Source organism: Suillus paluster, assembly GCF_016628075.1.
Source record: "Suillus paluster strain FC165 chromosome Unknown EDB91scaffold_101, whole genome shotgun sequence".
In the NCBI taxonomy this organism is placed as follows: Eukaryota; Fungi; Basidiomycota; class Agaricomycetes; order Boletales; family Suillaceae; genus Suillus; species Suillus paluster.
In genome coordinates this window covers 27906-47854 of record NW_024537661.1, presented here as the reverse complement: position 1 = coordinate 47854, position 19949 = coordinate 27906, and the positions used below count along the sequence as shown (strand labels likewise).

Here is a 19949-nt window from a genome sequence, read left to right as displayed (position 1 = left end):
CTAATAAGCGTGAGAATAGGTGTTACCCAGGTGGCATAACTGGTAGCTGGAGCAATAGCTATTCTAAAAGGAGATAGGGGTGAGTACGGAGATGAAGGCAGAGCGCTGGGCAGAATAACAGGACAAAGGACCGGACTTTGGTGGGGGAGATCTGGAATTCCAGATCCAGAGGTACAGGATATGACAAATTATTACAGTCCTCAATAGATTCATAGAGCATGTCAACTGCCTCCACAATTCTTTCTGAGGCTATCTTGAGGTCATCCTCCTGTTCTGCTTTCTCCCTTCTGAGTGATTCCAGGAGTGTCAACATGTTGACTAATGTGGTCTGTAGGGCCTCAGAGGTAGAAAGAATTGATGTGACTTGCGGAGCAATGGCTGCGGTGATATTGTTCACTATTTTCGGGGTCAGAGTTTCTGTGATCTGTTGCACAACAGACTCAGCAATCTCTGATGCTACTTGCTGTTTCAAAAGGAACACCACTGCTCAAATAACATTGATGACAGGACATGGGGTGGGTTTGACCATTTGCGTGATTTGGAAGAGGATACCAACCAGGTGTGGTAGAGTAAGAGGTTCATCAGCCTGATGCAGTAGGGTGCTAGCTAGATATTTTTCAGCTAAATCTATGTCCTCAACTGCACCTGTAATCACTTCTATATCTTCTTGAGGCAAAGAACTATTTGCAGGGTTGGAGCTGCAGGTGGCTGGTAGGCCTGAGCCTTTGGGGCTCTTTTTTCTGGTGCTTTTCCTGGCACCATCTGTGCAGGTTAGTATCTATAGTATGTTTTTCGAGGTTTTTAAATGGTTTAAAATTGAAATTGAGATTGAGGGTGGTGTCATTGGGTGATGTTTGACACTGCTGAGTGTGATGGCCTGGTGTGGTGTCTGGGGTCCTTTTTTGGGGTGCTACCTAGTGTGAGACTAAGAGGTGATTGGTCAGACAGTTAATAGTGCCATGGAGGTTCATCAATGTGGCAGTACTCACAGCCTCCTTCACAGCCTTTTTGCCAGTGGTCCCCTGCAACTTGCTACTGCCTATGGCTGATGCTTTCAACTTCTTCAAGTCTTCTAATACATCAGTCGTCCATAATACTGAATAATAGCTGATGGAAGAGGGAGGTGAATTATTGAGAACCATGTCAGAGTGAGAGCATTTTCTGGTGCTAGATGCTGATGAAAGAGGAGGGGCGACTCTTCTAATGCTAGATGCTGATGAAAGAGCAGGGGCAACTCTTGTGGAGCTCTCAGCTCCAAGCCCCAGAGGGCTGATAGGGAGAGCAAGGGGTGCAATGTCTCAACCAGAGTCGTCATCAGTATCCATCCTACTCATATTATACATCAGGGTTATCAATATTTGGGAGAAGGTTTTAATGTTGGTTTTTGGGCAAAACTTTAAGTTTCATCTATGATGTACAACATTTAAACCTGTCCTAAATATTGATAACCCCAATGTGTTAGCATCTCCAGAAGCAGAAATGCCTCCAGGGTCACCACTGCTAGTAGAAGCTGCAGCAGCAGCAGCAGCTGGGTTATATGCAGCAGCCCCTTGTGCAGTGCTGATCTCTGGCAGAATTTGTTCTATCTTCTCAAGATATTGCCATCCGGGATTTGTATGGTCTTTCATGACTCCATTGGACTTTGAACAGACAGTGTGTTATGATCAATGTTTCACCTAATGGCAAAAGGTATCACACAACCACTAGGACTCGTCAAGGATGAGATAATCAGATAGATTGAGAGGTAAATGTCTGAGTCTACACTGGGTAGGAACGAAGAGGTTAAGTCTAAAGAGAAACTACGCTAACTACCCTACCTATATACATAACATTGAGTCAGAGTTATCTGAGTCTGTAAATAATCAGCCAATGAGAAAGAATCGTACGATACTGCACATGATGTAGTATGATGTCGTGATATATAAGCAATGATGTCAGAGACGGAGATTAAGTGATAGGAAGACATATGGTTCTAGCCCTGGGCGTAGGGGATCCGATCGGAGATGTGACTGGTGAAATGTGAAGGGGTGAAACTGTGATATGGTGATGATGTGATAATGTGAAAGGTAGTGGTGTCACGTGACCGGTTCGGGTATGGGACATAGCCGAAGGAAAACTGAGAAATGAAAAATGATTCGTGTTAGGGATTTGTGACATTACCCCCTCTTTAAGGTGAGTGTCCTCACGAACATAGGATGGTCGAATATTCTTCTGTCTCCATTCTAAGAAACCAGGAGTTTGTAAGACTGGAATGATTGCACTTGCAATTCGACGCGATTTGGGTGCATCGGGATTTGCCGTGTAAAACTCGCTGACTAATTTTGGGGAGTTTTTTAGATTTTCTTCGTTTTCCCATGTCGCTTCCTCTAATGGATATCCTTTCCACTTTGATAAGAATTGCAACCGGTTTCGCCATACTCTGCTGGCTATTACTGCTTCTACTTCGTATTCTTTCATTCCTTCCACGATTTCAGGAGGTGGACGCTCTGGTGTGGTGCGAGTTGTCAATGACGAGGTTTTATGAGCGGTGAGTAGTTCTACATGGAAAACCGGGTGAATTTGATAGGATTCCAGTAATTTCAACTTGTAGTTCAATTCGCCTACTCGTTCGAGTATTTCGAATGGACCAAGGCGGCGATCCGACAACTTCTGACTCGGTTGTTGTTATTTGATGTTTCTGGCGTCTAGCCAAACCTTTTGTCCTACTTCGAAAATTGGTGCGTCTTTTACTCCTCGATCATAGAAGTGTTTCATCCGATCATTGGCGATTTCTAGCGTTGCCTTTGCTTCGTCTTGTGCCTCCTTCATTTCTGCTATTCTTTGATCGGCTAATGGAATGGTGTTGGAGGAATTAGGGGAGATGATAAATTCGGGATTATAGCCGTAGAGGCATTTGAAGGGAGAGTGTCCAGTTACAGTAATGGAATTGTTATGCGTGAATTCTGCAATGGGAAGCCATGATGCCCAATTGTTCTGTCGGTAAGACATAAATGCTCGAAGGTATTGTTCCACTTCTTGGTTTACTCGTTCTGTCTGCCCGTCTGTTTGTGGGTGATATGCAGTCGACATAGACCATTTGGTCCCTAGTCTTTTTGAGACTTCTTGCATGAATTTGGATACGAATTGCGTTCCACAATCGGAAATCACCTTCTTTGGTGTTCCGTGCAATTTCCATACGTATTTAAGAAACAAGTCCGCGATTCCCTTCGACATAACGTCTTTGGTGGTTGGCGCAAGATGGGCTTGCTTGGTGAAGCGGTCGACTACTACGAGGATACTGTCTTTGCCTTCTGATTTGGGAAGATCGGTAATCAGGTCACAGCTAATTGTTTGCCATGGACCTTCGGGAATTTCATTAGGCTTCAAGGGACCATGGGGTTTAGATGGTAACACCTTCGTTTGTTTGCATCTGTTGCATCCATCTACGTAGTCATTGACCCACTTCTGCATCTGCGGCCACCAATAGTTACGAGAAACGAGTTCAAGAGTTTTAGCACGGCCCATATGTCCTGCTGCGGGTGAATCGTGAAAGATTTCTAACACCGAGCGACGAATGTCTTTGTTATTGGGTACGTAAACTAATCCTCTAAAAAGAATGAGTCCATCTTCTGTATTCCACTCTTCTAGTCCTTTTCGCAGTTGGACTGGGGCCTTCTTAAGGGTTTTGATAGCATTTCGGACTTCTGGATCTAGATCCGTGCAGTTTCTGATTTGTTTAAGCAGTGTTTGCTCTCCTTGTATCAGAACTTGACCTCTTTTTGCGGCTTTGATTTGGAAAAACTCGGGTTTCAAAAGCACGCGATCTGAATTGTCGTTTTCTACCCCCCCTCCGTGGTCTGGCCTCCTGGACAGAGCGTCGGCAGTGTCGTTGACCTTCCCCGGTTTGTGATGCAGTGTGAATTCATACTCTGCAAGGAACAAAGACCACCTCGCTTGTCTGCGAGTTAACTTCTGACTTGTCATGAAGTATTCAAGGTTTTTGTGGTCCGTCCAAATCTCCACCGGTTCTGGTGCACCTTGCACATAATGCCTCCATTCTTCCAAGGTGCGAATAATAGCTAATAGTTCTTTATCGTGAATATCATAGTTTCGCTCTGCGTCTTGCATAGATTTACTGAAAAAGGCAACAGGGTGCCATAGTCCATCATCTTCTTTTTGAGACAATACGCCACCCGTAGCATAGTCAGATGCATCTGTTTCGATTCTTTTCTTTTTTGTGGCATCTGGCATTGCTAATACTGGTGCAGATGTGAAATTGTCCTTAAGGGTTTGGAAAGCCCTTTCCTGTTTGTCCGTCCATTCCCATGGTACATCCTTCCTGATGAGATCGTTCATGGGTTTGGCAATGTTCGAGAATCCGAGAATAAACCGACAATAAAAGTTCGCGAAACCCATGAATCGTTGGATGTCCTTGACACAGGTAGGAGTAGGCCATTCTTGTACTCCTTTAACCTTAACTGGATCCATAGAGACATGTCCATCTTTAACGATCAAACCGAGGAATTCTACTTCCTTCTTTTCAAAAGAACACTTCTCGGGTGTGAGATAAAGATCATTGTCCTGAAGTCTTTTCAATACTTCGCGTACCACCTTCCGATGTTCTTCTATAGTTCCATTGGTGAAAACCAGGATGTCATCGATATAGACTACAACGACTTTTCCTTCTTTGAGATCTTGGAAAATCTGGTCCATCATGGTTTGGAAAGTGGCAGGAGAGTTCGTCATTCCGAAATACATAACTACTGGTTCATGGTGTCTGAAAGGAGTTTTGAAGGCTGCCTTCCATTCATCTCCTCTTCGCATTCTAATATTATTGTATCCCCATCGAACGTCCATTTTCGAAAAGAGGCTTGCACCGGTAAGAGAATTGATGAGATCTTGTGATTGGGGAAGAGGGTATGCGTTTCGGACAGTTTTCTCATTCAACCTCCGATAGTCCATGATGGGTCTAAGTTTTCCGTCTTTTTTGGCAACAAAGAAGAAAGGAGCTGCTACTGGGGATTCTGAATCTCGTAGTCTTCCTAACTCATATTCTTGTTTGAGCCACTTCTCACATGTGTCGTGTTCTGCGGGTGAAAGGGGATATGCTTTCGAATTCGGAGGAAGATCATTAGGATCCTTGAAGTCTACCTTGTGATCCCACTTCTTAGGTTCAGGGAATCTAGTAGATTCTTCTTCAGAGAAGACCTTGAGATAGTCGTGGAGCCATTCTGGAACCATCTCTTCTACGGACTTCTTTTCCTTCTTCTTTTCCTCCTGTTGAGCTAACTCTGAAGCAACTGAGCTTTTGTACTTGATCCACACGTTTCGTGGTGAATCTTTGTCTTCAATCTCCTCTATCTCTACTTTCTTAGGAGCACTCAAATCTGAAGGCTGTACTTTGGCTGCGGGAATCGAAGTTTCCATGGTTACTTCGTCGTCATCTTCTTCCATGGGTAATAAAGCAGGTAATGTATCCTTCTGCTTTTTTGCCTTGGTCTTTCTTTTCTTGACCTTGGCATCCTTGCATTTGACTGGGCAGCAGTTTAACGTCATTTTTCCCGCATTCCAATCTATGTTTGGATTATGATATTGTAGCCAATCTACTCCAATGATAACATCATCGGTTCCTAGATCTGTGATCAGAAAGGCTACTTCTTCCTTGTGATCTCCTATTTTCAGAGTCAAATCTGCGTAGCTTTTGATTGGTCTGGCGGAGTTTTTTGTTCCATCAATATTGCGGACGGGCAGTGCTCACAGTAACTGCTTGGTTTTGACTTCATTCTTGTCTACGAACTTCTGGCTGAGAAATAAGTTTGTCGCTCCGCAGTCTACTAGAGCTTCCAATTCTGCTTTTTTGTTTTTTCCCTTCAACGTGATTGGCAAGTAAAAATGATCTCGTTTATTTCCAGAACAAACTTCCGATACTTCTGTAAACATGATTGCCGAGTCACTAAGGATAGAAAAACGATTGTTCTGGTCTAAGTTCGCAGTCAACTTCGACCTTTCTAAAAACCCCGTTTCTTCAGGGCTTCATCTGAAGAGGTTAGGAAAATCCTCTCGTTCACGATGCGTTGGATATCTTCCAGCATTATGGGCTTCGCCGCTGGTTTCTCTTCTTCTTCCTTGACCGCTTTGATAGCAGGTCCCTTGCCTTTGGTATCCATCGGCTGTCCAGTGCAATTACGAGCCATGTGCCCAGGTTTTCCACAATGATAACACTTGAAAGTGTCTCCCGATTTGCCTTGAGGTTGGGGTCCACCTCGTGTCTTTGATGCGTCTACGTCCATTGCATCTCCACCTTGAGAAACTGGTTTGAGAGGGCCTCTTTCAACCCATGGGCGACATGGTGGTTGCCAGGTCTTCTTTTTCTCATCGTCCAGTTCCTCAAAGTTCGTTCCGATAATGAGAGCATGCGAAATCATTCCCTCTAGGGTGCTCTTGTCCCTAGGGTTTACGTGGGCCAACTGATCCCTGATCCGTTGGGATAATGCGAGACGGAACTTGCGCATGAGTTCGTAGTCCGAGAAGCGGCAGTGGGTGATTTTTTGTCTGAAGAGAGAGACGAATTCCGCGATGCTGTGGTTTCCTTGCTGGAGATGATCTATCTCCCGAGCCATCTTTTCTTCCTTGTTGATGATGCCCCACATGGCTTGCATGTCGTTCTTCAACTGGTTGTATGACCCGAGTCGTCCGCTTAGGGAAACTTTGGATACGCTTTCTCCCCATTTCGCTGCAGAGCCCTTGCAGAAAGAAATAAGACAGGAACTCTTCTGGAGCTCAGAGGCGGTGGAATAGGAGGTGAGGTAGAGGTCGAGTTGGGAGAGGAAGGTGTCAACGTCGATAGAGTTCTTGTCTCCCGTGAACTCTGTAGGTTTGGCCATCTTGAGATCAGAGCTCGAAACTCCAGAGGTAAATGCCTGTGTTGTTGGCGTTGTCGTACGAAAGGCTTGCAAAGCCGTGATCGTTTGTTCTGCTGCCCTCAGCCTCTCTGCTAGCTCATTCTTCTCTGTGTCTACCCTGTTCAGGTTCTTGGCTAAGAGTGCGAGATGGTCTTTCATCTTGTTGTACCAGTTTTGGTTGAGCTCTCTTTCTTGGGCAGTTATGTGAAATATGGCGTCCGAAATGCTCTGGTGGGTGATGGTAGTCCCCTCTGGGCCTAAGATGCCTTCCGCTACCACAGAGGCTGGCCTCGACGGGGTTGGTGTGGAGTTTTCTGCAGATACCGATGGCCCTGCTCCTAGTGTCTGCCATCCGTGAATTTGTGTGTGGTGCGGGGCAGGGGATTGGATCGTTCCCCAATCTTGCTCGGACATGAAGGAAGGGACAGTTGTTTTCTCGACAGGTATTGTTATTGTGGACCTGTAGGGCGCGGTCTCTGACGAGATGGGATCTCCAAGGGGGAGCTATGATGACTATAGGTGCGAATACAGCGCGTGTAGCGGTTCGTCAACCTAAGTAAAACTCGAGAGGAGTTTTGGGAGTGACGCAGTGAAGTTTGGGTCTTCTTAATACCCACAACCTCCTAAGGTAATGTAACTAGGGTTGTAAGACCCGCGAGTGCCGTTCTTTATAGTACGAAAGAAAAGTAGGTAGTGTGCAGTCGGTAGGGTTTTGGACCTAACTGCAGGCGTGCAGAAACAGGACCTAAGTGTCACTGCTCCTTATAGACTGGCGGCTCACATAGGGCAAGGGCCTGGTCTACTTCTACAAAAGACTAATGTAAAAGAAAATGATATAGTGCGCGTCTGGGAAAGATGATTTGCAAAATGTAATCCGTGAGAATACTCTCAGCAGAATAGCATGGGTGAAGTTTTATCAAGGACGAGGCGTCCAGGAGAATGTTCGAGTCGGAGTGGTAAGAAAGACTTAACCTAATGTTATGATCAATGTTTCACCTAATGGCAAAAGGTATCACACAACCACTAGGACTCGTCAAGGATGAGATAATCAGATAGATTGAGAGGTAAATGTCTGAGTCTACACTGGGTAGGAACGAAGAGGTTAAGTCTAAAGAGAAACTACGCTAACTACCCTACCTATATACATAACATTGAGTCAGAGTTATCTGAGTCTGTAAATAATCAGCCAATGAGAAAGAATCGTACGATACTGCGCATGATGTAGTATGATGTCACAATATATAAGCAATGATGTCAGAGACGGAGATTAAGTGATAGGAAGACATATGGTTCTAGCCCTGGGCGTAGGGGATCCGATCGGAGATGTGACTGGTGAAATGTGAAGGGGTGAAACTGTGATATGGTGATAATGTGATAATGTGAAAGGTAGTGGTGTCATGTGACCGGTTCAGGTATGGGACATAGCCGAAGGAAAACCAAGAAATGAAAAATGATTCGTGTTAGGGATTCGTGACACAGTGAGCATAAAGACCTAGAGATGATCACTGTGACATACCTTATTGCTGTCAATATACAATGTCCATTCTTCCTCAGCAGAAGGCCCCTGAATATTTGCGCCATGTGTGTTGTCCCAATGACAGCTTGATCTGTTGTACCAATAATTGATCTTGTTGAAGTGAACCTTCAGCTGGGTATTAGTGGATCAGTGTGGTGCTAGCAGCTGAGTGGAGAGGTACCATACTGAGGAAAATTTGTTCTTACAATGTGTCCCAGTCTTTGTGGGGCCAAGTGTCTTCTTGCTGGCAATATCTAATGCAGCTAAACTGAAAGTTCTGAGCTTGAAGGTAGTTCCTGTAAGCTTCAATCTGTGTTTGATCAGATAGTCCAGTAAAGCATGAACCTCTGCTTCATTCCAGATAGCCTTTGGTGCTGCTGGCACCTTAGATTGACACTTGAGCGATCTGCATTATCTGAAATTGTGTACAGAGTATGATAGCAGAAACAGCTGCATATATATGCTTTCAATATTGATGATTGATATGATCCTTGGCAGTAGTGAGTGTAGTCATGGTCAGAAAGAAAGAAATTTCAGACTCCACACTGGCTTGTTGTATGCTGCCAACTAGCATTTGTCAAATTTTGGCTCAATATTGGTTACCAAACTGGCTTTTAAGAATTGAGCATGCCTGCTGGCAATCAAAAGGTCAAATTGGAAGGTTTAGTGTTACAGCTATTTTCATATTGATAGACCAGAATCTGGAAAACTCATTTAGCCGCTTTTATTTGTTGTTGGAGTGACACCAAACAGAGGCACTCACACTAGCTACTTTTATAACTTGCTTGTGGAATACTAGTACAACAACTGCTGACCATCATCATGATGCACAGAAACTGGTGACATACACCAGATGCTGTGAAGCAGCAGTGCATTGTTATGTCCACACATGGCATGACATCAAAGGCCATTGGCAAGTGACAGGATACAGCCATCAAACAGTCAATTGAGTTCTTCAGCTCTCACAACTCACAGGCTCTGTCATTTGAAAACCTCTGGAAATTGGTCGTCCTCATCTACTTACAGCACAGGACATTGCAGTAAGGGAAGGCACAAAAGTATTTTGAATTTAATACCTAACTGTGACAGCACCTTATTTCATGTGTTGAGCACACTCTAGTGGTGGCCGAATCCAGTTCAGAACCACGGTTCAAACCTGAACCACTATGAACTTGACCGAAGTCTGGTCCAATGTTCAGGCTATGGGGGGAACCGAACCATTGGTCCGGTCCATGGTTCGATGACCTGTAGCAATTACTGAACAAGTTCAAACCACTCAATGTGAGATAGGTAAGATTGGTAGAAATCTTGTATGCTGTGGTATGTAGTATGTACCTTGTTCGATGTGTTCATTGACATAATTGGATTCTCTTTCACTGTTTTAACTTATGTTTGATAACAAGTGTTAAGGTTGTGCTCAAGGGAAAGACTACTCAAAGGGCTTCAGCTTCAGCTCGTGCGCTGCACCCCTTACCCGAGTACGTGCCCTTAATTTCTGAGGGGCAGAGGGGAAGTCTGACAGAAGTCTGGGGAGTTCCAGAGGACAAATGCCAGTGGAGTTCAGTGGAACTCCTGGAGACTATGTGGGAATGGAGTAAGGCTACTATGGACAAGTCCGGAGTAGAAACAGAACAGAGGTTAGACTACCCTAAAGTATAGCCGGAGAATTAGTCCTAAGGTTTTACCCCTAAGACTCGGAGGTGGACAAGAGATGAGACTCAAGTCCAGAGATTGCAGGAATAAGCAGAACTAAGATGATATTCAAACTAAGGAGTTCCAGAGTATTACAGGAGTTTATACACTGTAGGTATCATGTAAGTAATCAGTCAGCAAAGGTAAGGGCTATGTATGAGGCATGTAGAAAGTATTAGTAAGTGTAACGGATCAAAGCAGTGAAGTCGGAAATGAAGTAAGAATGGACGGATCAGTAAGCATAGCGGAAAAGGACATAACCGGTAACTGGAGCAATAGCTATTCTAAAAGGAGATAGGGGTGAGTCCGGAGATGAGAGCGGAGCGCCGGGCAAAATAACAGGATGGAGGACTGGACTTTAGTGGTGGGGTTCCGGAATTCCAGATCTGGAGGTACAGGATATGACAACAAGATTTGACTTCTTTTGCCCGTCTTGTCTTATATCTCTCTGTATATGGCGAGTTCATACCATGTAGCAAAAATAACATAACTGATCCACATTAATTTGATAGGTATTAAGGCTTTATTCTTGGCAGCACACATCTGTGAGTTGGACTGCTTGACGACACAATGTGTTGGGATCACTTGAAGTAATGTTTGATTCTTGATTGACGACTCAAGTAATTTGTTGCAACCAAACAGATGTTTCTTGATCTATCATTGAACATTATTCATCGCTGAGCGAACCTGTCACCTCTCAAGGTCATTTCTATACCATGTCCGCACAATTCGAAGAATCAATGCAAAGGGATAAAAGGTACACAACAAGCTGAGTTCTCATTCACTGTATGCAACTATGTCTGACAGCACTGTTGGTCCTAATAGCCAGTTGAAAGATGCCTCTGACATAGTATGGTTCCATGATGCAGATGACGAGTAGCCCATCCCCTCCTCAGCTACAACCAACTCTGCCCCATTACATCCATTCTTTGCTGGTGCTGCAGCCCCTGCAGCTTTGGTAGCAGGTGCTCGTCATTCTACTCGAGCCACTTGACCTTCAACTGTTACAGTAACATGAGCGCTACATGTCATTTCATTCTTCGGGCTCGTCTAGACCTAGACCATGGTTACAACTATTCCCCTAGATCGTTGAAACCCGGCTTCTACCGCACCCTATGCCCTTCCCCTTGTCTCGGTTCTCTCGTTGATGGGGATTCCCCATGCCCTTTGCCCTTACCGCTCAACCGGTACTTCTGACCTATTTATACTTATGACTCACACAACCCCGACCCTTACCACTACTTCGGTATTGCCTTCGCATACCCTGTACCCTTACTGCTCCACCGGTATATCACCCTTACGTATATATATATCCCATTTGTACAGTAGATAGATTCTCTAACTTGAATCTACTCAGTTTTCATCTGATCTTGTCGTTGGGTCTGAAAGTTCTCTTGTCTAAAAAGAGAACTCCCTCTGCACAAAGAATCATCTTCTCTTGAGACAATACTCTTGAGTTGAACTCCGTCTCTTGGATCATATCCTCGAGAAACTCCAATCGACTCTATGCAAGTAAGGGCCTCAAACCCTTACTAAGACTTAGCGCAGGCGAGCTCCTTGCTGGGCTAGCGCTGAGGGCCACGCTTTGAACACCCCTTGCGGGTTTAGCGCTGCCAGATCCCATCCGAGAGGTTTCGCATAACATCAACAAGGGTACTTGATCCTGACAATGTTGCATCATCCAGTACCACCCAAGGTAAACGGAAAGCTGCTGATGATCTGGGTGCTACCAGACGACAGGTTGCACGCAAGATTATCACAAGTCCTACTGCTTCTGGTGACAGTGGGGAGTCCAATGGTGATGTAGAAATTGGTGGCACTGATCTTGATCCTGGCACTCAAGGTGGTGACACCAAAGCTGAAGATGATGCGGAGCATGCATATGCATCAACTGAAGCTATGGGAGATGCAGATTGCAAGGTAAGCCACTAGCATGATCTATCAATATTTTTCTCATATACAAATCAGGGTCAAACTTGTCATCCCAAGGTTGAACAAACTGTGGATGTTCACACTATCTTCATCAAGAAGGATGACTACATAGACCTGCACACTGGGCTGGTTGAGTCAGAACATGTGTGCACAGTCTGCCAGTAGGTCTTTAATAATCTGTTTCAAACACTGTCCAAAACTTTCATTGTGTAGAAAGAATGGTGTTGCTGCTAGACATTGCTTCTTCAAGGGCAGTATGTCAACACTCCATACCCATATTTCGAGGCAAATGTTCCACATTACTAATCAATGGACTCCTACTGATGAGAGAATGTAGGCATCCCAACCACATTAAGGTTTATCAAGAAAACTGCAAGAAATTAGATATTCCCTTCAATGAAAGGGTGTGTCCAAAGTCTGATGGGTCTGGAACCCTTGATAGGTATATTTGATTCCACATTGATATTTGGCTTCATTATTAATTTACATTTCAGTCAACAAAGTCTCGACAGCATTGTAGTTCATCAGCCACAAGCACCCATATTCACCACCAGTGGCCTCCTCGATTATGTTGTGGAGTTGATTGTGTGCGAGGACAAGGTAAGGCTTTGTCATTTGTCATCAAGGTAGGCAATGTCTAATTTGCATCTTCAGGCATTCCAACTTGTTGAAAAAGGCCCATTCCGTCACCTATTGACTTACCTCCAACCATCTCTGTCCAACAAGGACATTCCACACCACAAGGCCATTTGCCAAGAAATTATGAAGAAAGCAGAAGCTACTGAAGCAAATCTTAAAGAAATTCTAAAGGTATTGTTATTTTGACAATATCTAACATCCTACTAATGGTAGTAACTCACTGCAGGACATACCTGGAAAAGTCTCCTTCACATTCAATGCTTAGACGTCCGACCCTGGTGATCCGTTTTTGTCTGTTACCAGCCATTATATCCATACACAACTAGATCAACCCAATGACTGGAAACTTCAGACTGAGCAGCTGGCCTGTTCACCTATTGAAGGATGTCATACCGGAGCTAACATGGCTCATTTACTCATGCACACAGTTGATCGCTATGATCTTTGTCCAAAAGTAAGTGTCATCTTTTTTAATTTCTGTGTTACTAAATAATGATCAGGTTGGTTGGTTTACCTGCGACAATGCTTCAAGTAACAATACATGCCTTGTGGCATTTGCTGATATGATCAATGCTGACAAGGAAGCTGGTGCAAAGAGGTGGGATCTAGTACAAGGCCACATCAGATATGATCACCAGCGTGATATGTAATTGTATGTTTCATCTCATTGTTTGAGCAGATGAATGGAACATGCCATCAACCTCACTGCCAGACATTTTGTTACCACTGTCTCACCAACATCAGCTTGCAAGCTTCTCAAAAAGATCAAGGCAGCATTCAAATGTGCTGAGCTGGAAGGTAAAGATGTAGATGTAGATGCTTTAGAGGCTGACTTGGATGAGATGGATGACGAGGGGGAAGGTGATAGTGGTGACAACCAGGAGGACAAAGACAAGGAATTTGGAGTTGGAGACACTATTGGAAAGGCACTAGCACTTGTGAAGCAGGTATGCTATCTTGCAACCCTTGTTTCTGCTGTCATACTAACCAGTACATGTTACAGATTTGTGCATCACCCTAGGCTCATGCTTTTTTTGCCCAATCATGTAAGCAAGCAGATGTCCTGATCCTTGAGCTGATGCAGTGGGTGTGAACATGCTGGGCCTCAATATATAGTTTCATTTCATGAATGCTGTTGCTTCAGAAGGCATGTCTCTTTCACGTACTATGTTCTAAAAGCTCATTTGTATTAGGGTGTCAATCTCTTTGTTGAGCTTGCTGATGACAGCAAAGATGTTATGGACCTTAAAGGGAAGTCCTATGCAGACTTTCGACTCGACAAAAGGGACTGGGAAAAGTTAAAATTAATGCACGAGGTTCTACAGGTTCGTTGTCACAAGCTAATTGATTATATTCTTTGTATACTCATAACAACAATAATAGGAACCAGCAAGTGCTACGCAAACATTCTCTAGCTCACATGACCCTTCTGTCTGGCACACAATTCCTGTCTTCAATTTTTTACAGAAGTTGTGGGAAAATATGGCAGATTTTCCGCGATTTTCCAAAGTCAGTGATGCTATTCAAAAGCTTTGGAAAATGTTGCGAAGTGGTATCACAAAATGAAGGATACTGACATTTATTTTATTTGTCTTGGTATGTTCACATTTCCTTTCACTTATGATGATACTGACAACTTGTTGGTTTTGAAGCCCTCAACCCAAATCTCAAGATCACATATGCTGAACATCAGTGGGACAAGACATCATTCAATGTTGGCCTTGATAAACTTAGACAAGCAGTAAATAATGTTTTCCTTGATCTCTATGTGCTTGTCTGATTTAGTATGTCCATAGTTCGATGAGTACTATGTTGCCCCGATTTCTGTTGCTGCAGAGGCAAACAATAACCAAGGTACATCTGACTCACATGGTCAGTATGGCCATTTGTGGGTGCTTGCAGCTGTGCAAGCATGTCATGCATCAGATCACACACAGCTTAATCCTTGTGCTGAGCTTACAGCATATCTAAGAAGTCCTCTTGAGCAGACTGAAGATGTTGTAGGTTGGTGGGGGTGAGTTTTTATACTGTCACAACTCACAAGTGCATGAGTTGATTAACTAAAATTTATACAGCACCACCAATCTCAATACCCAACACTTTTGCACATGGCCAGGGACTACTTGCCCATACAAGGCTCTTCTACTCCATCAGAATGTGCCTTTTCAAGTGGCGGGTTGACAGGAACCAAGTGATGGAATCATCTCAAAACAGATATCTTTGAGAGCCTACAGCTGTTGAAGAGTGCATACTGCAATGGTCACCTTTCCGCAGCTAGTGATGCTGAGCAGCACTTGGACGCATTGATCACTGCTCTCCTCCACAATGATGCAGATGATGAAGATGGCAAGTAGTTATGACTCTTCTCATGTTAGTATTTAGCACTACTCTACACCAACAATTTTTTTGTGGTATATGTTTGGATGGTCCAGTTCACAGTTCAGACCCTTGCTAAACCAGAACTGAACCATTGTCAGACCGAACCAATGGTCCAGTCTGTGGTTCTGCTTTTGAGGAGAACTGAACCTATGGTCTGGTTCTTGGTTCTCAGAATTTACCAGAGAACCAGACCAAACTGGACCCGTCCATCACTAGCACACTCCTGACATATTTCTATCTGAACTACAAAGTGCTCTATGGGAGGTGAGGGATATTGAATATTGAGGTGTCTCTTGCCACCATCAAATGAACACTACATAGGCATGGATTGACTCACAAGCATGTATGTAAAATATATTTGTGCAATGGATCAACATTGTCAGATGATCCAAAAACCATTGTTTTCGATGGTGACAAAGAGACAATGATCTCGCTAGAATGCCAGGGTTGCAGAAACTAAGTGGAGCCTATTTGATGATGAGCAAAACTTACCTTTGACAATGTTGCAGTGTCTTTCACAGTGAGGGCTTCATTTTCTTGACAAGGTCACCTGCAGTTGGTAATAACCATGGTGCACCATGTGCGGCTGGTCGCAGGTCAGTGCATGTGGTATGATTCCAGGGTCTTGTCACTGCCCTGCAGTGCCACACAAGCCCCACAAGTCCAAGTTACATTAAAGATTCATAAAAGTAGCTAGTGTGCACCATGGCCTCTGTTTGGTGTCGCTCCAACAACACACAAAAGCAGCTAAATGAGTTTTCCAGATTCTGGTCTATCGATATGAAAATAGCTGTAATTATCGAATCTTTTGTAAATATAAATGACCAGACTTCGAGAATACCAGGGTGAATGATTGCCATCATCTAGACATCGCAAGATGGTAATGCCGTACAGTGTGCATACATGTAAAGACTCTGCATCTGGTGTGCGCCATACAAACATGGATGTTGAATATATTGTGAATAGTCGGTGTGGGGAATTCCCCCACTGTAGGTGTAAAACCCTGTCCTTTCCGCATCATCTCACATCAGTTCCGCGTATTCCGCATGTTCCGCGTTTCCTGCACATCGTCTGATGGGTTCCGCATTCCCGTGCATCCTTTGAAACCCACCCGCACTATCCGATATTCCCGCGCATCGTTGGACAACCTTCGCATGTCCTGTCCCCATCCTTCCAGGTCTATTGGTACGCTGTATCTCTCTTCCCATTGTTCCTAATGTTATCTGGATGAAATTGACATAAGCCCTTATGGCACAGACCCCTATTCCGGAGTATTGCACCCATGTGCACTGCCTGCCTTCACTTCCGCTTCCTGAGAAACTTACTACCTGTACCTCAGTGTTCCTTGAAAATAATATTCCCTTTAGGTAGTGGTATTCAGGGTTTGGGTGATTATTATCGAATCCCATCTTTTACCTTCCCACTTTCCCTTCACCTTACTAGAGGACCACTTTGACTTATGCCCACTATCAATCTAACCTCGTGATATACTTCCTTCGACTTCGCCTGCAAGTTCCGACGAATCAGTACGTTCCGCACTTTATTCATTTGAGTTCCGTTTCATTCCTTTCCATTCTGCTTGAGTTCCACTTGGGTTCTGCTTGTTCCACATTTTTGCGGATCCTCATCCTACTTGCAGTAGGGTTGATTAGGGTCGTTTAGACAGAGATTAGCACTCCCCAGTAGCAATCCCCTTTAGGGTCGAACATGCTTGTTCTCAAGTGAGGCAGTAGGCAGCAAAGACCCAACTTTGTAGTAGATCAATTTCTCTCCGCTGCACTTGTTGTACCCACATTGGTTACAGCTGTTTGCAAAACTAATGTCAATCACAAAATTTTTGCCACCTCCTTGACCAAAAAGGAAGTTGATATAACAACGCGTCCTGGACGCTCATGGTAGGCTTCCTGCAACTTGCACACATTTTTCAGGTGCTTTTATCCCTTACTACTACCTTTATTACATGTCATACCAACCAAGTTTACAATGATTAGGACGCCTGAAAGTTAAATAGTGTCAGACTCCTGTGAGATAATAGGAAGTAGGAGGCACGCTGGCATGATGCACCTTCACCTAAAATTCTCAAGATGATATCAGAGGTGTAATGGTTTGTGGTGATCATTGGTACCATTATGGGTCAGAACATGGTTCAGTACACAGGTACCCATCGTGAACAACAGGTCTGACTGATAGAAGATGGTTCTCATGTGAATTTACGATATGGACAGGAGTGGTTAGTGTGATGGACCATACCATGATGTAGATTTCCCTCCAGTTCCCATATATCCAGCTCATTCCTTTGGGGCCTAGTAATGCGATGATATATTGCGCCAGACACATTCTGCTAGCTTGGAAGATCTTAGGATCATGTGAGGAAAGATCAATTATATTTCCTGTAAGATAGGTTCTCATTGCCATGAAGTTCTGCCAGAGCAATATTCAGCACATAAAAGCAAAGTGCCTTCCTACCGCCCCTTTCACATGTATTCAATCCCATATCACATCCTTACAGACAGTGTGTTGCTCCTTTGTCCTCACCATTTTTGCTGCTTTGACAGTGTCAATATCTGCCAGTCCTTTTGACAGCAGCAAAAAAAAATTGTCCCACATATTGCACCCATTGAAACTGCTGCGCTGGATAGCAGCAGCTGAAATTATCAATGACGTGATCACTGTGAGTATGAGTAGCTTGCATCTTAGATTTAACCACATGACTCACTGGCGTGGTAGGTCGTCGGGGCATATATGTATGACGGAGTGGTATGTGGTGACAGTGAACTACAGTGAGTCATGTTTCTACTTTCACATTGGTGCAGTTTGGTTGATGGTGTTACTAGTAGTGGTTTCTTCGATCAATGGAGATCTTGGAATAGTGGAAATCCAGAACACCTGAATGCATAGCATGACTGAAGAACTTACGACGGAGTTTCATAGTCTCATTGTAAGCTTGAACATAGAAGCGCAATCCCATGAGATGCTAATATATATGGAAATTTGACATTGTCGAATTGCAAGGGCTCGGAATTCAGAAGCGGCACTTGTGGGAATAGGTCATGACTCGGAAATTTGATGCAAGTTATAGAGGATGACTCAATGTCCTCGAGAGCATCTAAGCGTGAAAAAGTGGATAGATATAGTGGAGACTTACCCCGACACCTGCTCCATCAGGAAAAACCTCCCCTGTGTATTACCCGGAAATTACGCGAAAATTGTGTGGATTACTATGTTTTACCAGGTTTTATCACAATATCTCACATTACTGACATTTACATAGTAAACCGCAGTCCCCCATCGACACTGTCACAGTAAAGTGGAGGAAAACACAAAAAAACACACAAAAAAACATGAAATGTTTGTAGCATCCATGCTGCACCATTCACGACGATTGAATATCACACCAATGTAAACAAAAAAACATTGTATTGTCATCCAGACTCAATATATGATATGGTAATGATTGTAGAGAAATGTGCGGCCAGTCAACGAGTGTATCAGAGGTAGCAGAAAAATCCCACTAGAACATGAAGAACAGATTAGCGGTACTAGTAGAAGTAATAGTAGATAGGAAGAAACTGGTGAATTAAATAAACCTAATCAGACTCACTGCCCATGTTTTCCCAGTCAACCTGCGCAATAATTTGCTCTTTCAAAAATTGGGCAGACCCAACACTGTGCATGCCACTATAACAGAAAGAGATTAGTTGGGAATTGGAACAAAAGATCCAAAAAATGCATACATGACAGCACGATAGATGCCATGAGTTAGCTTGTGATACTCAAGTGGCTTCTTCTGCTTCATAGTGAGGAGGAGGAGTATGTGTGCTTTGAATGTGTTGTTGTGACTCGGGCCAACAAATTTGCTGCTCTTTCCGATGTTAAAGTCCAGGATACAAGCTTCAACCTAAGATTTTACACGTCAGCCAAGGCAGTAACAAATAATGAACTTTAAAAACTGCGGTAGCAACACTGGCTATCATGTGGTTGACAACCTCCAACTCATTGGGAGCTGTGGAGAGCGAAGACAAAAGTAAGTAAGAAAATTTGATGCCAAGATCATTGTATTGGTTGGCAACAAAGAAGCTGGCTTGAACGCCCTCTTTGATCACTTCGGCCTGGAATGGCTTCAAGGTTTCATACTTGTTTTTCTGAAAGAAATAAATTATTCGAGGTTGTGCAGACACCACACATGCACACTGTACCTTGGCCGACTAAGGGTAGATATAGTTGATGTCTTCTAAGAGCGATGAGTTCTGAGCTGTGGAATTTGTCGCAAGATTGAGAACACTTGTGACAACTACACCAACCGCCTTCTTAAACTGATTGCAGCAGAGGTGAATGTGGCATGTAGTCTGAAGTGCAGTCATGAATCTAAAAAAATACAACTATACACTGACAGAACTCACATAATCTATGAGCGGCTTGGCATACTGAGCCCATGAGTCACTAAGAAGGCATTCAGCCATGTCATTGTCCCCAGTATAACCTTCATGATCAGCTGACTCAATGAGAGCTTCATAGGCCAGTGTCTCAGTACTGCAAGTTGTGAATGCAGTGGTCATCGCAAAGACATTGTCAATGGTGATGTCATATACCTGATCCGACCGCTCTAATATCAATATCCACTCCGCTCCACCCATCCTCCGCTCTGTCCAATCATCGTCTGCATCCGCTCCTACATTTCCGCTCAACCGCTCAACCAATCCCCTTCCATAACCTCTCCATTCAACTGGACCTCTTTCCCCTTTTAGATATATACTTTCCCCTTCAGTACATAGACCCTTACTTCCGGATCACCGGTAATTCCTATTACCGCCCGATCACTTATCTGACGCATACATATTGATATCTGCTCCGACTTATGTCTTCGCCTGTGTAAAGTACTTACAAACTATATCCTTGGTACATAGCTTTAC

The 19949-nt window shown here is 43.9% G+C and overlaps 2 protein-coding genes across 2 annotated transcripts; one reads left to right on the top strand and one right to left on the bottom strand.

Annotated features, from left to right (window-relative positions):
* Positions 1 to 11758: 11758 nt before the first annotated feature.
* On the top strand, positions 11759 to 12662 carry EDB91DRAFT_1086647 (uncharacterized protein; the record flags this gene model as incomplete). Its single annotated transcript, XM_041316079.1, has 7 exons — positions 11759 to 11785; positions 11830 to 12009; positions 12058 to 12182; positions 12235 to 12275; positions 12352 to 12463; positions 12516 to 12621; positions 12648 to 12662. 7 exons carry the CDS (start codon positions 11759 to 11761, stop codon positions 12660 to 12662), a joined length of 606 nt encoding a protein of 201 aa, XP_041171503.1.
* Positions 12663 to 18626: 5964 nt separating this feature from the next.
* On the bottom strand, positions 18627 to 19595 carry EDB91DRAFT_1254157 (uncharacterized protein; the record flags this gene model as incomplete). Its single annotated transcript, XM_041323766.1, has 6 exons — positions 18627 to 18717; positions 18774 to 18937; positions 18990 to 19181; positions 19236 to 19244; positions 19320 to 19385; positions 19440 to 19595. The coding sequence occupies 6 exons, from the start codon at positions 19593 to 19595 to the stop codon at positions 18627 to 18629; spliced, it is 678 nt and encodes a 225-aa protein (XP_041171502.1).
* Positions 19596 to 19949: the final 354 nt, after the last annotated feature.